The 17,230-nt window shown below is 41.3% G+C and overlaps 1 protein-coding gene and 1 non-coding gene across 4 annotated transcripts in view; one reads left to right on the top strand and one right to left on the bottom strand.

Annotated features, from left to right (window-relative positions):
* LOC133499021 (uncharacterized) overlaps window positions 1-17,230 on the bottom strand; it is a 31,114-nt gene that overhangs the window by 5,147 nt on the left and 8,737 nt on the right. For all 3 annotated transcript variants that reach the window (XM_061816479.1, XM_061816478.1, XM_061816476.1), the window contains one exon: window positions 10,785-10,865. In XM_061816479.1, the coding sequence (XP_061672463.1) occupies window positions 10,785-10,865 (81 nt within the window). The remainder of the gene's footprint in view (window positions 1-10,784; window positions 10,866-17,230) is intronic.
* Window positions 4,028-4,099, top strand: trnaw-cca (transfer RNA tryptophan (anticodon CCA)). The gene has a single exon. It is a non-coding gene; the product is annotated as a tRNA-Trp (tRNA).

Genomic DNA, 17,230 nt, shown 5'->3' with positions numbered 1-17,230 from the left:
TCTTCAAACGTGGACCCTGCATTGAGAAACAAAATGTTCAAATTCACTTGACAGGATGAAGTTAAGTTGTCCTGAAGCCCAACATTGCTTGTTTAAATTCTCATGAGCAGTCAGAGAAGGGACCAATATCACGTATCTTAATAATCTGGGAGAGTTCTCACAAATTTTCCTCACCTTTGCCACTTTTGAAAGAAACTGCGCACTGTAATACGCTAAAGTTGACAATCTGGTGGATTTAGAGACGCTTAATGCTCTGGAAGAGCTTCAGCAATTATCTGTAAGACCCGAAAGAATTCCATGAATGTATTGAGGTCTTAGTATGTGTTTGTTGTAGAAACTAGATCCAAACTGGGCCAAGGAGCAAGATGACGGATGATGTAACAGAACCTCATCTTTATTTGCTGACCTATTTTTTTCTCGCAGCAGGATGATGTCTAAGGAAAGGATGGATGACAATTAGTTATTTATTGTTCTTCGAGATGACAGGTTTTAAGTGACACCATTTCCTTACTATCTTTCCTTCATCTAATTCTCCTGGTATGAAACAGGAAGCATGGGGTATCAGCAGTTTGACATGTGAAAATTCAAATACTATTTTCTTGTGATTCGTGAAAGAATCACTGATTATTGGCTTAAATGTTGAAAATCCTATACACTCCACACATTTACATTTCAGTTGAATTTAACTTTTTAACCCAATATACATTTAATCTTTTAGAGTTGTTTTAAACATTTATTTTGGCACAAAATGGCCTCTGACTCTAGATAAGAAAGGACTATTTTTTTTTGTGGTGTAGCGCAACATTCGACCGATAATCAGGTGACATGTGCTGAGACACTATTCCGTGTCCTGCCATCAAGAATGCAGCTTTCCGTTTTACTAAGATTGGAAGTCACCTATTCAAAGTTTAGTTACAAGTCAGTGAAAATGCACAAATTCATAGTTTAGATGGACTTGAGGAAAGGAACTCTTGTTTCACTTGTTTTTTATTATGTCCAAACATTTGACTGGGTCAAACATTTTGCACCGTGCATGAAAGTAGCGAAAAGTTCATGTCACCCCCAGTCTATTAGCTTCAAAATTTTTCACAAGTTTCACATTTTATAAGGGCCCGTTAGTGTCTGTTCAGCACCAGATGAGCTGGATGAAGGGACACTTTGTCACTAATCTGAGATTGTGTCACTTGTCAATTCTGGCATCTCAAAGTATAATGAAGAGCTAATTGTGGGGGCTCCAGAATTTTGTGGCACCCGTCTCCCTCCTCTTGCTACGAAAAAAAGCAGGTCAGCAACTCAAGACAGGTTCTATTATATTATGTGTGGATGCCAAGAACGATTCCTGCTGTTGTTCCTGGTGCTTGGCCCAATTTTAACTGGTCTTGTTTGGATAGACTAGTGACCACAGCAGGCACAAACCACGACCTGCAGACTTCAACGGAATTCAACCAAATCATTGAAGCTGCTGCAAAACATCAAGACACTGGAAAGTTTACATTTTAATGTGTGAAGGAATGTATTTTTTTCAAAAAGTGGTAAAAAGGAACAAAGTTTGAGGTGACTCACAGTTAGTTGGTATGTGACGTCTCTTCTCAAATGGGTTCACAGAATGTAAACGTTGTGGAAGTTTGTGCAACAGGACACCTGAAGAGGACATCTTTATCGAACTGCATCATGCTAACATGCTTAAGGTTGGATAAGTCGACTAGTCTCATCTGTTGACCACCTGTAGCTACAGTACGTTATTTAGAAGGGTCAAAACTGAAAACCAGATTGGTGTATTTGTAACTAACGTGATCAAGACTGTAAGTGGTCGGACTGAACCAGAGACCTCTTGATCTACAGTCAAATCAACCACTGAGCTATACCTCCATCTTTCTTTGATTGACCCTTGGATATTCTGTTGCACCATTGCATAAACTGGAGGGGGGGTAGCTCTACCTGCAATTTACAGAAACAGATACATGAAGGACACAAAGCATTTGAGCCGAACATGATTTGAAAACACAACCTTCGGATGTGGAGTCAGACACTACTTTTACACCAAAAATGCGAGAAAATTGCCCACTCCTGACTTGAATGATAAAATCCAGAGCAAGCTTTTTTGACACTGATTCACCAGTCAGGCCTGTCAGTGCCTCGCATCAGTTGCGATTATATTCCTTACTATCGAGCTTACACCTCTACAAATTTCTTTTCATTTCATTGGCTCTGTGGTGCAATGGTAGCGGGTCTGACTCCAGATCACAAGGTTTTGTGTTCAAATCACATCAGGGTCCTTTCTTTGAAATTGTGATGGATCTCAAAGGGTCTGTTTTAAATTCATACGCCATTCCCCTGGAAAAGATGTACCATGGGTTTACAGCATCTGACTAACTTTTGCATTTTTCAGGAATGTATCATTTGTCACTGATGTGTATACTTGAAGTTATTGAATGAAAATCCAAATGTCCACTTGTTCCACGTTTGTCTTCTTTGAAAAATTTCACCATTGTTGTTTTGTATTCATGAAGCACCTGCTGAAAATAGCTGAGAAACGTTACCATTGCTCAATCTTCACCACTTTGATTGTGTTTACTCTGGTCACAACAGACATTGTTTTGTTTTTTTGTTTTTTCCCCCCACCAATCGTCATCTGTCTCTGAACTGACCCCAACGTGAACTCAGAAACGAGTGTCTGACATGCTACCTTTGCACCACAGAAAGTTGACTTCAATCGCTTTGTCCAGGGACCAAGAACAGTGGAAGGGTCCTAAAGCAAGTCTACAGAAGACATGAGTGTCGGAAGATAAACAACACAATCTGGGTTTAAACTAAAATGATCTCGTGCAGCGAGTAGAAACAATTCCCTTGACCCTCACAGTTTTCAATCATACACATTTCAAAACTGGTACCAAAAGCGGTACAAAGGATGGATATTGAATAGTCAAATTATATAGCCTACTATTGATCTTACACCTCTACAGAAACTTAATTTCATTGGCTCTGTGGTGCAATGTTAGCGTGTCTGACTCTAGATCAGAAGGTTATGTGTTCAAATCACATCAGAGTCATTTCTTTGGCAATATGATGGATATCAAAGGTTCTGTTTTCAATTCATATGCCATTCCCCTGGAAAAGACAAACCATGGGGTTGGAGCTGACTCGTCGTGCAGTTGACTGACTTCTGATTTTTTCAGGAATGTTTAATTTGTCACTGAGGTGTATACTTGAAATTATTGGATGAAAATCCAATGTCAACTTGTTCCAAGTTCGTCATTATTAAAAATTTCACCATTGATGTTTCTATTTGTGAAGCAACTGCTGAAAATAGCTGAGAAACGCTACCATTGCTCAATAATCACCATTTTAATTAATATGGTCACAATAACATCATTTTTATTTTCACCAATCTTCATCTGTAACGGAACTGGCTGGAGTGTGAACTCAGAAACCTTGAGGGTCCGACATGCTAATTTTGCAGCAGAGGGTTGACTTTTCAACAGCTTTGTCCAGGGACCTAGAACAGTGGAAGGGTCCGAAAGCAGGTCTACAGAAGACATGAGTGTCAGAAGTTAAACAATACTCACAATCTGGTTTAAACTAAAATGATCTAGTGCGGCGAGTAGGAACAATTCCCTTGATCCTCACAGTTCTCAATCATACACATTTCACAACTGGAACCAAAAGTGGGATGAAGGATGGATATTGAATTGTCTCCAGCATGAAGAGGTAATCAGATAACATTGGGGAGTAGCTCAGTGGTAGAGCATTTGACTGCAGATCAAGAGGTCTCCAGTTCAACTCTGGATGCCACTTCTTCCTTGGTTTTATTGAGACTTCATGAATTCAGGGATTTGATCAACTCATGAGCAAAAAATAAAACGTCCCATCAAAAATGTGAAAAAATTACCCTCTCCTGACTTGAATGACAAATCCAATGCAAGCTTTTTTGACACTGATCCACCGGGCGGCCCGTCAGTGACTTCCATTGTTGCAAATTATATACCCTACTATTGATCTTACACCTCTACAGGAACTTCATTTCATGGGCTCTGTAGTGCAATGGTAGCACGTCTGACTCCAGATCTGAAGGTTATGAGTTCAAGTCACATCAGGGTCAATTTTTTTGCATTTTGATGGTTCTCAAAGGGTCGGTTTTAAATTCACATGCCATTGCCCTGGAAAAGACGTACGTACGTACGGCTAGAGGATTATACTAAATTCTGCATTTGTCAGGAATGTATCATTTGTCACGGAGGTGTGTATGTGAAGTTATTGGATGAAAATCCAAATGTTCACTTTTGTCGAAATAGAAAAATTTCACCATTGTTGTTTTGTATTCATGAAGCACCTGCTGAAAATAGCTGAGAAACTTTACCATTGCTCAATATTCTCCACTTTGTTTTTACTATCGTTACAACAACATGATTTTTATTTTCACCAATCTTCGTCTGTCACGGAACTGACCCCAATGTGAACTCAGAAACCTTGAGGGGCCGACATGCTACTTTTGCACCACAGAGTTGACATTTCAATAGCTTTGTCCAGGGACCAAGAACAGTGAAAGGGTCCTCAAGCAGGTCTCCAGAAGACGTGAGTGTCAGAAATTAAACACTCACAATCCGGGTTTAAACTAAAATGATCTAGTGCAGCGAGTAGGAACAATTCCCTGGATCCTCACAGTTCTCAATCATGCGTATTTCACAACTGAAACCAAAAGCGTCCGAAGGATGGATTTTGAATAGTCTACACCATTAAGAGGCAGCTTGATGACATGGGCGTATAGCTCAATCATAGAGTGTTTGACTGCAGCTCAAGAGGTCTCCAGTTCAACTCTAGAGACCCCCTTTTCCTTGGTTTTGTTGAGACTGCATGAATTCAGGGTTTTGATCATCTCATGAGCAAAATAAAGAAATGGAAGAAAAATGCCCTCTCCTGACTTGAATGACAAATTCACAATAAGCTTTTTTGACACTGGATCCACCGGGAGGCCTTTACATAGCCTACTATTGATCTTACACCTCTACAGAAGCTTCACTTCATTGGCTCTGTAGTGCAACGGTAGCGTGTCTGACTCTAAACCAGAAGGTTACGTGTTCAAATCACATCAGGGTCATTTCTTAGGTATTCTGATGGGTCTGCTTTAAATTCTCATGGCATTCCCCTGAAACATTCTTGACAAAAACAAAAGTCAGTCAAATGCTCGACCAGCTAGCTCCAACCCCATGGTATGTCTTTTCCAGGGAAATGGCATGTGAATTTAAAGCAGACCCTTTGAGATCCATCAGATTGCCAAAGAAATGACCCAGATGAACACATAACCTTCTGATCTGGAGTCAGACGTGCTCCTGTTGCACCACAGAGCCCATGAAATGAAGTTTCTGTAGAGGTGTAAGATCAATAGTAGGTTATATTATTTGCAACCGATAGAAGTCACTGGCACGCCGCCCGTTGGATCGGTGTCAAAAAAGATTGTACTGGATTTGTCATTCATGTTAGGCAAGAGTAACTTTCTTGCATTTTTGACAGGAGTTTTTTTTTTTTTTTTTTGCTGATGAGATGCTCAAAACCCTGAATTCATGCAGTCTAAACAAAACCAAGGAAAAGGGGGTCTCTAGAGTTGAACTGGAGACCTCTTGAGCTGCAGTCAATCACTCTATGATTGAGCTAAACGCCCATGTCGTCAAGCTGCCTCTTAATGGTGTAGACTATTCAATATCCATCCTTCGGACGCTTTTGGTTTCAGTTGTGAAATGTGTATGATTGAGAACTGTGAGGATCAAGGGAATTGTTCCTACTTGCCGCACTAGATCATTTTAGTTTAAACCCAGATTGTGAGTATTCTTTAACTTCTGACACTCATGTCTTCTGTAGACCTGCTTTCGGACCCTTCCACTGTTCCTGGTCCCTGGACAAAGCTGTTGAAAAGTCAACTCTCTGCTGCAAAATTAGCATGTCGGACCCTCAAGGTTTCTGAGTTCACACTCCGGCCAGTTCCGTGACAGATGAAGATTGGTGAAAATAAAAATGATCTTGTTGTGACCATAGTAAACAAAATGGTAACGATTGAGCAATGGTAAAGTTTCTGAGCTATTTTCGGCAGGTGCTTCATGAATACAAAACAATGGTTAACGACAAAAGTGGAAGAAGTGGACATTTGGATTTTCATCCAATAACTTCAAGTACACAGCTCAGTGACATGATACAATCCTGAGAAATGCAGGAATTAGTATAATGCTCTAACCCCATGGTACGTCTTTTCCTTGGGAATGGCGTATGAATTGAAAACAGACCTTTGATATCCATCAGATTGCCAAAGAAAAGACCCTGATGTGATTTGAATACATAACCTTCTCATATGACGTCAGACGCGCTACCGTTGCGCCACAGAGCCAATGAACTGAAGTTTCTGTAGAGTTGTTAGATCAATAGAAGGGTATATAATTTGCAAACGATACATGTCACTGATAGGCCTCCCAGTGGATCAGTGTCAAAAAAGCTTGGAGTGGATTTGTCATTCAGTGTAATTTTCTCGCATTTTTAAGGGGACGTTTTATTTTTTGCTCATGAGATGATCAAATCCCTGAATTCATGCAGTCTCAACAGAATCAAGGAAAAAGGGGCATCCAGTGTTGAAGTGGAAACCACTTGATCTGCAGTCAAATGCTCTACCACTGAGCTACACACCTATGTTATCAGGTTACCGCTTTGTGTTGTCGACTAGTCAATATCCATCCTTCGGACCGCTTTTGGTTCCAGTTGTGAAATGTGTATGATTGACAACTGTGAGGATCAAGGGAATTGTTTCTACCCGCTGAACTAGATCATTTTAGTTTAATCCCTGATTGTGAGTATTGTTTAACTTCTGACACGCATGTCCTCTGTAGAATTGCTTTAGGACCCTTCCACTGTTCTAGGTCCCTGGACAAGGCTATTGAAAAGTGAACTCTGTGGTACAAAAGTAACATGTCGGACCCTCAAGGTTTCTGAGTTCACATTGGGATGAGTTCTGCGACAGACAAAGATTGGTGACAATAAAAATGATGTCTGTTGTGACCATCGTAAACACAATCAAAGTGGTGAAGATTGAGGAATGGTAAAGTTTCTCAGCTATTTTCAGCAGGTGCTTCATGAATACAAAACAACAATGGTGAAATTTTTCAATGAAGACAAACGTGGAACAAGTGGACATTTGGATTTTCATTCAATAACTTCAAGTATACACATCAGTGACAAATGAAACATTAATACTTGTTAGAAGGCATATTTTCACAGTTTATGCTTTTGAAACAAGAAACTCCACACAACAGCTGCTGGAAACTTTGACGCCGTTTGGTTTTTATTACTAATAGTGCGTTTTCCCATTTTAATAACTGTAATGTCCTCACACTAGCAACTATTTTTCTGCAAAAGAAAGGACTCTGGCATGTTTTAAATATGCAGCCTGAGATGGAGTAAGATGTGCAACAGTATCACCTCAGAGTCTCAAGTTTATGAAAGCAAACGGGTTATATGGACTACACAAAAAAAAAAGAAAAAAAAAAAAGAATCGGCAGGTGGGATGCTCTGGTGTTTTGCCACATCACAGTAGCCGCCTGATTAGGTACCCTTGTATTCAACTTTTACAAAACCTCCAAAGAAATGGTTTGACATCGATACACTGTGAAGCAACAGTCGCACCTCTGACTCGACGTGAGGTCGCATCTTCAGCTCTTGTAAGGGTCATTTATCTTGTCTTTGAGGTCTAAATCAGAAGTTTTCTGATTAAAGTGAACCTTGGTTTTACATTAACGAGAATTCATGATTTCATCATTTATGTTCTTATGAGGGTGGCACAGTGGAACAATTGGTAAAGCGTGGGCCTCACAGTTCTGAGGAGTTTGCATGTCCTCCCCGTGCCTGCGTGGGTTTCCTCCAGACACTCCAGTTTCCTCCTACATCCCAAAAATATGCAATATTAATTGGACACTCTAAATTGCCCCTAGGTCTGATTGTGAGTGCGGCTGTTTGTCTCAATATGCCCTGCGATTGGCTGGCAACCAGTTTAGCGTGTTCCCCGCCTCCTGCCCGTTGACAGCTGGGATAGGCTCCAGCACTCCCCGTGACCCTTGTGAGGATAAGCGACCAAGAAAAAGGATGGATGGGGGTTCTTATGAGTGAAACAACTGATGAAAAAAGCTGGAAGAATCTTTATCAGAGAACTGTCTTCCTCAGTCACAATGTGCCTGCGACTGTATATTCACAACTCTCAAGACTTCTCTCTCTCTCTCTCTCTCTGTCTCTCTCTCTCTCACACACACACACACACACACACGCACACACACCACCTGCACTATTGTGTAAAAGAAATTGAAACAACAAATTAAATGCAATGAATTCTAAAAAAAAAAAAAAAACACTGGATAATTTCTTGGAATGGAAAATAACCGATAAATATAGCAGCGCAAAGATGCATTTGTATAAAATTCATGAAATTAGTGTTTGAAGCGACAGACAAAATAAAAGACAGGCCACTCAGACGAACACCACAAAGAAGCCAGGGCTGATGTGTGTGACTACGATCTTTTTGACAGACATTTGTCAACTGTAATATTTTGAGATACTGTATAATTAAGATTTGTAGCGTGCATAAAAACTTGATCTGAAAATTATGAAGCTGGATCAATACACACAAAATGATGCGGCGCGACAACACACACTGTGCGATCCACATGCTGGGTCCCCACAACAATGACCATTTATCAAGTCAGAAAAAAAACATCGTTCTTTTGATTTAGCGAACTCTTAATCGATATAGTGATTAAAATTTCACATCCATGGTCTGGTTATCTGCTACCTGCTTTCAGATCGCCATTGTACCACCTCTCCTGGTACCTCCAAAGTCAGGAAACCCCCACACATATTAAATCCCATTGAAGGAACATGCTGGCTGTGTATGTCCCCCACTTTCCTGCTAATCCTATCCCAAAAATGTTCTCTTCCCAGCAGCCAGCACCAGAGTGGGATGCCCGACCGCAAGACCTCCACAGAGGAATCTGGTCCCTCTCTAATTTGCCTGCCATTTTTTTTTATAGCAGCTGCCAATTTACAGAGGCCATTCTAACCAGATGCTAAACTCATGCCATAGCCTCCCAACATCTGCAGAGAGAAACAAAACACATGGCTGGGTAATATAGTCAACTGCTTGGAGATGAAGGGCCATCTGGAAAGGCGTGTGTGGTGGGTAAGGTCCTAAATGCGCACGTGGTTTTTCAGGCTTCAAAGCGCCACACTTACTGAAAGATTTGCCCGTCACACTGCAAGTTCACTTGAACACAGACAACATCAAGAGGACAAAAACACAACTGAAATACAAAAGACTAATCAAATACAAGATGGACAAGTCTATTTATCTGACAAACCTACCAATCTAAACTATCTAATCAGTGTAATCTAATGTAATCGATTGATCCAACCTATCTAATATACCTAATCTACCTGAGTATTTCATTCCCTATCTAACTGCCTCAAATCAAATCAATCAATCAATCAATCAATCAAACTCAAATCGACCTACTCATCAAATTGGCCTATTGACCTACATATGTAATCTATATATAGTAACTACCTAAAATATGAACGGATTTATCTAATTTACGTAGTTCCTCGACCTTTTTATTTAATTTGATGTTTATCTAATCTGCCCACTTAATGTCTGTAGCTACCTAATATACCGAGGTACACACGCAACCTACCTACCTAATTTATTTACCTAGCTGCCTCCCTATCCAATCTACCATCCTATCAAATAAATGTCTTCATTTCCCCTATCTAATCAATCTGCCCACTCCATCTATCTCATCTAGCTAACCTATCTAAAGTAACTACCTATCTGGTGTACCTGCCTGTAAAATCCATTATATTGTATCTACCTATGTGTCTCATCCACTGATCTATTGCACCCATCTACTACATCTGCCTATCCAGTCAGGATACTAATCTAATCTGGCTGTCAGGTTTTAAAACTTTGTCCCATTTCTGTTACAGCTCCATTATCTCCTCAGAAGGCAGGGCAGCTGCCAGGTAGACTTTGAAACATTAACCCGTGCCGGTGATGTTCACTCAGAAAGGTGCACATTTCCACCATTATTCGCCAGTCTGAACAAGGCTATAAATACTCAACTGTAGACACAAATCTCAGACACACGCACAAACAACGTAGAGGAATTTCCACTTTGATTTCTCACTTCCTATACAGCAAACAGAAATGAAGTGGCTAAAAGTGGAAATGAAAGTTCTAAATTTACATGTGGAAAAGAAACTCGTCATGTTTAGTCTTTGCTTTTGGAGAGGGGGGACGGGGCGGGGGGGTTGCTTCTTACATAATAGCTTTTACATAACTGAGGAATGTAGGTCAGACTTCTTGCAAATATCACTACACCATTGGTATACTGTATGGAATGACCTGGAACACAGCAGTGCTCCGGTGAATACTATACAGTACATACATCAGGACACGATCCTAGACAAGACCAGGGAAATAACGAGGACCTAGACTGGGACCAAAGCTTTGGTCAAGACCAAAGAAAGAAAAAGAACAATGGTCCAAGACCAGGCCTCAATTTAGTTGTTCAAATGGTTTACATCAGCTGCATTCACATTAGTTGTGAGCTGCTGATTGACAGCAGTGGTGGGAGGCAGTATGGAGTAAAAAGGGGGTCAGGAGGGGGGGTCTCCTCCATGTGTGGTCAGGATCGGCTTACCAGGAGGGGGAAAAAAAATGCAAAAAAAAACAGCCAGGGAGACGCCAGAAATTTTTCACTCACCAAAAGGAGGTCGCCACGGTGACCTCGGTGGGATGCATTCCTCCCAGGGGGGTCGTGGGGCAATCTGGCTGGAACCCCACACTGGAAATAATGACATCTTTTGAAAATTCAGCTTCCCAAACCACATTTAATTAGCAAGATGAAACTTGGTAGGTGTGGTGGTCATTAGTATATCAACAAAAACGTTTCAGGAAATTAGTCCTTGAAAATACAGGAAGCCTGTCATTTTAAATTAAAGTGGCCATCTTAGGTTTAATATGCTAATTTCAGGGGGTCCTATAAATATTTTGAAAACTCAGCACCTGAAGGTAAGTTTCACTTAGCAACATGACATTTGGTAGTCATGTCCAGGCTAAGAAGACCTAAAGACCCGAAAAGACACAGGAACTCTGCCATTTTATTTTGGAGCATTCATTTTAGATTATTATTTTCATTTTTGAAGGGTCCTTCAAATGGCTTCAAAAATTTAGCCCTTGAGGTTGATTTCACTGAGACGCGTGACATTTGATGCCCAAGCCCATCACAAGTTGATCAACAAAAAGTCATGCTTGGAAAAACACAGGATATCTGCATCGTCGGTCACGAGTGAAATTACTCGGATGATCGCTTATATTTTCTGCCGCTTGCAATGCTAATTTAAGGAATTTAATCAACTACAAATGCCTCTTAATTGTCCTCTATTTATTCCTTCCTGTGTATTTTAATAACTTTTTTAATGCATGTTCACACACATCACATGACTGCCATCTGCCAACTGTTTATCTCCACCATTACTTAAAGTTAATCAGTTCATCATTATTATATGGTATTTGCTTCTGTGTTTGGGGAGGTTTCCAACGATTTTGATCATAAAAATAGAATAAAGATTATTAAAGTTGGCCTGGAATTGATGCTTTTTCACATATTTTAAAGATTGATAACTTTCTTAATATTTGTCACAGGAAACGCAGAAATCAAAAATTGCCTGATGATACTGGTCTCATGCACAGGGGCAAGTCTCCATCCATCCATCCATCCATCCATCCATTTTCTTAGCCATTTATCCTCACAAGGGTCACGGGGAGTGCTGGAGCCTATCCCAGATGTCAACGGCCGGGAGACGGGTACACCCTGAACTGGTTGCCAGCCAATCGCAGGGCACATAGAGACAAACGACAGCAGCACTCACAATCACACCTTGGGGCAATTTTAAAGTGTCCAATTAATGTTTGTTTAATTAATGCACGTTTTTGGGAGGAAACCAGAGTGATCGGAGAAAACCCACGGAGGCACAGGGAGAACATGCAAAGTCCACACAGGTGGTGCCGGGATTGAACCCGGGACTTCGGAACTGTGAGGCCAACGCTTTCCAGCTGATCCACCGTGCCGCTGTCTACAGACATTCAGTGTTTAATATTGGGACAAAAACAAATTTGGCGTACTGTTTGGTTTGAAGCTGAACGATTCGTGCACCAAGTCTGTTGGATTTCATAACAATCAGCCTTGCTCATGTGCACAAGTGGCATGAGTGGAAGCTAGTGGCCAGTTTTCTCTGCCCCCAGTGAGACAAAGAGTCTGAATACCTGAAAAGAGAAGTCCCCCGTTTCAGTCCATTTTAAACAAGCATGCCTGGGTGGTGGGAGCCACGAGCACATTGAATTCTCTTATCCTCCAGCCTCTACGGAGGTGAGAGATGAGCAAAAACCCATGGCAATGTATCAAGGCTGGGAAAATTAGGGTTGTGGGCTGTGTTCAATGTTATTATTCGTACGAGTCGTGGGCCCCAAAAGATGGACAGCTGGCCCTCGTGGCGTGTGGACCACAGTTTGGACATCCCTGGTCTAGGATCTCTGGTGTAGGATTGTTTTATGACCCCGCAGCGACTCTGCAGCCTGCCACTGTTCTTCCTCCGTGTTCTTAAAACATCTCTTTATTGTTTTACATGAGGCCATTGGGATTTTTCCAAACATTTTCTCACCTGCTAGCTGCTAGCAACAGAGCAGGTGGAAAAACGTAATTAACGCACAAACACACACCCACACACAGTTTTTTTTCTAATCAGCTGTTTTGTTGTGAGTTTATGAGTATTTTTGTGTGCGCTATATGTTCGCATGGCTGTAGCTGAAGAGTTAGCTTGGTGACCTCACAGCGAGGTGGTGCTGGGTTCAAGTCTGTGTCTATGAGAAACATCTCAGCATCAAGTCCGGAGCACACATGCCGCGTGCGTTACATAACCTTCGGGTTTTACATAATGATGAAGCAGCATCCACTTTAAGTCTCTGTGGAGAGGACAAGGAGCACAGATGGTGGGCCTCATCTGAGCTACTTTTGTTTTCTACTGACGACCAAATAGAGCGAGGAGGTGGCGAGGACAAAAAATAGAGGAGAATATTCAATATTTAACATTCTTGTGAAGGTCTAGTTGGACCTCAAAGTGCCACCCAACTCAAAATGTCCTGCAATGAAGTCAGAGAGTGGAGGATTATGCTCACAAGGCACAATTCAAAATCATAATTTTACAAGAATAGGGTTTGTTGTTTTCCTTTGGAAGAACATTTTTATTTTGGAGGAGGTTGAAAAAAATCCTTGTTTGATTTTTTTGAGTGAAAATAAGATTTTTTTTTCATATTAAAGTTTTTTTTTTTTAAGAAACACTTTCTATGAATGCAAACTTGGGAAAACACTTTAGAAAAAAATGTTTATGAGATGATCGATTCATTTTTTTTTTAGAAAAATTCATTTCTTTAGGAAGAATTTTAAGCGAATAGGGTTGTTTTTTTCTTCGTAAAAACATTCTTATTTTGGAGAAGGGTGAAAAAGATCCTTGTTTGATTTTTTTGAGTGAAAATAAGAATTTTTAAATATTTTTTTTTCAGATTAAACAAAGGTTTTGTTTTTTTTCGTTGTTTTTTTTTAAGAAACATTTTCCATGAATGCAAACTTTGGAAAACACTTTGGAAATTTTTTGGGGGGGAAAATGTATTTTTTTTTAGGAAAATAAGTACGTTAGAAAAAAAGGAGTATTTTAGGGAAAGTTGTGGTTTTTTTCATGCTACTTTTTAACTGTGGGTTAGGGTTTTTACGTGTTGTTGCGTCAACTTGGCATTAGCGTCGTTACGTAAAGGAAATCTCTATCTTGTATCTTGTGGAAACGATCATGATGAAAGTCACCATAATCAGTCACACGGAGGTCATCGCAGCTCAATGACAGAAAAGCGTCCTCACCTCGCACTGACCAGGCGTACTGTTTACAGAGCCATCACAAACACGTTAACAAAACACAGAAGCGTCCGACGCAAAATAGCCTCATGGCTTTTCATTTATCAGAGAAAAAAACTGTCCCCCCCTTCTAGTTAGAGAATCAAGTTACACTGTTAGGGGAACGAAATGAAACTTTTTATTTATTCAAAGAAACAAATATGTTCTTGGGAGAAAAGGCTTTTTTTTCCATGAGAAGTTGATTTTTACATGAGGAAAAAAAGTCAGATTTTGGAGAGAAAAGGTTTTGGGAGATGAAAAAGAGGATTTGTGGGTTGTTGGTTTTTTTTGGAAGAAATGTACCACATAGATTTTCCAAGTAGTAGTATTTTTTTAGATTTGTTGTTGTTGTTGTTGTTGCATATTTTGTTTTAGGAGAGAAAGAGAACACAAAAGTCCCCCACATTTTTCAAACTGTTTTGCATTCTTCTTCTTTTCCTTTCGGCTTGTCCCGTTAGGGGTCGCCACAGCGTGTCATCTTTTGCCATCTTAGCCTATTTTCTGCATCTTCCTCTCTAACCCCAACTGCCCTCATGTCTTCCCTCACCACATCCATAAACCTTCTCTTTGGTCTTCCTCTCGCTCTTTTGCCTGACAGCTCCATCCTCAGCACCCTTCTACCAATATACTCACTCTCTCGCCATCGAAGTCTGCTCTCTCGAACCTTGTCTCCAAAACATCCAACTTTGGCTGTCCCTCTAATTAGCTAATTTCTAAACCTATCCAACCTGCTCACGCCAAGCGAAAACCTCAACATCTTGATTTCTGCCACCTCCAGTTCTGCTTCTTGTTGTCTCTTTAGTGCCACCGTCTCTAATCCGTACATCATGGCCGGCCTCACCACTGTTTTGTAAACTTTGCCCTTCATCCTAGCAGACACTCTTCTGTCACATAACACACCAGACACCTTTCGCCAGCTGTTCCAACCTGCTTGGACCCGTTTCTTCACTTCCTGACCACACTCTCCATTGCTCTGTATTGTTGACCCCAAGTATTTGAAGTCGTCGACCCTCGCTATCTCTTCTCCCTGTAGCCTCACTCTTCCCCCTCCACTTTTCTCATTCACGCACATATATTCTGTTTTACTTCGGCTAATCTTCATTCCTCTCCTTTCCAGTGCATGTCTCCATCTTTCCAATTGTTCCTCTGCATGCTCCCTGCTTTCACTGCATATGACAATATCATCTGCGAACATCATGGTCCAAGGGGATTCCAGTCTAACCTCATCTGTCAGCCTATCCATTACCACTGCAAACAGGAAGGGGCTCAGAGCTGATCCCTGATGCAGTCCCACCTCCACCTTAAATTCCTCTGTCACACCTAAGGCACACCTCACCATTGTTCTGCTGTCATCATACATGTCCTGTACTATTTTAACATACTTCTCTGCCACACCAGACTTACGCATGCAGTACCACAGTTCCTCTCTTGGTACTCTGTCATAGGCTTTCTCTAGATCCACAAAGACACAATGTAGCTCCGTCTGACCTTCTCTGTACTTTTCCACAAGCATCCTCAAGGCAAATAATGCATCTGTGGTACTCTTTCTAGGCATGAAACCATACTGTTGCTCGCAGATACTTACTTCTGTCCTGAGTCTAGCCTCCACTACTCTTTCCCATAACTTCATTGTGTGGCTCATCAACTTTATTCCTCTATAGTTCCCACAGCTCTGAACATCCCCTTTGTTCTTAAAAATGGGAACTAGAACACTTTTCCTCCATTCTTCAGGCATCTTTTCACCCGCTAGTATTCTGTTGAATAAGTTAGTCAAAAACTCCACAGCCATCTCTCCAAATTGCTTCCATACCTCTACCGGTATGTCATCAGGACCAACTGCCTTTCCATTTTTCATCCTTTGTAATGCCTTTCTGACTTCCCCCTTAGTAATCATTTCCACTTCCTGGTCCTTCACTCTTGCCTCTTCAACTCTTCCTTCTCTCTCATTTTCTTCATTCATCAACTTCTCAAAGTATTCTTTCCATCTATTTAGTACACTACCGGCACCAGTCAACAAATTTCCATCTCTATCCTTAATCACCCTGACCTGCTGCACATCCTTCCCATCTCTATCCCTCTGTCTGGCCAACCTGTAGAGATCCTTTTCTCCTTCTTTCGTGTCCAACCTGGTGTACATGTCTTCATATGCCTCTTGTTTAGCCTTTGCCACCTCTACCTTTGCCCTACGTCGCATCTCGATGTACTCCTTTCGCCTCTCCTCAGTCCTCTCAGTATCCCACTTCTTCTTCGCTAATCTCTTTCCTTGTATGACTCCCTGAATTTTGGGGTTCCACCACCAAGTCTCCTTCTCCCCTTTCCTACCAGATGACACACCAAGTACTCTCCTGCCTGTCTCTCTGATCACCTTGGCTGTCGTCGTCCAGTCTTCCGGGAGCTTCGGTTGTCCATCGAGAGCCTGTCTCACCTCTTTCCGGAAGGCCGCACAACATTCTTCCTTTCTCACCTTCCACCACATGGTTCTCTGCTCTAACTTTGTCTTCTTAATCTTCCTACCCACCACCAGAATTATCCTACATACTACCATCCTATGCTGTCGAGCTACACTCTCCCCTACCACTACTTTACAGTCAGTAACCTCCTTCAGATTACATCGTCTGCACAAAATATAATCTACCTGCGTGGTTCTACCTCCGCTCTTGTAGGTCACTATATGCTCCTCCCTCTTGTGGAAATAAGTGTTCACTACAGCCATCTCCATCCTTTTTGCAAAGTCCACCACCATCTGCCCTTCAAAGTTCCTTTCCTGGATGCCCTACTTACCCATCACTTCTTCATCGCCCCTGTTTCCTTTACCAATATGTCCATTACAATCTGCACCAATCACAACTCTCTCGCTGTCTGGGATGCTCAGAACTACTTCATCTAGTTCCTTCCAGAATTTCTCTTTCAACTCTAGGTCACATCCTACCTGTGGTGCATAGCCGCTAACCACATTATACATAACACCCTCTATTTCAAATTTTAGTCTCATCACTCGATCTGATACTCTTTTCACCTCCAAGACATTCTTAGCCAGCTCTTCCTTTAAAATAACCCCTACTCCATTTCTCTTCCCATCTACTCCGTGGTAGAATAATTTAAACCCTGCTCCCAAACTTCTAGCCTTACTACCTTTCCACCTGCTCTCTTGGATGCACAGAATATCAACCTTTCTCCTAATCATCATGTCAACCAACTCCTGAGCTTTT

This window comes from Syngnathoides biaculeatus, chromosome 4, assembly GCF_019802595.1.
Source record: "Syngnathoides biaculeatus isolate LvHL_M chromosome 4, ASM1980259v1, whole genome shotgun sequence".
Classification (NCBI taxonomy): domain Eukaryota; kingdom Metazoa; phylum Chordata; class Actinopteri; order Syngnathiformes; family Syngnathidae; genus Syngnathoides; species Syngnathoides biaculeatus.
This window is presented reverse-complemented; position numbering and strand designations above follow the sequence as displayed.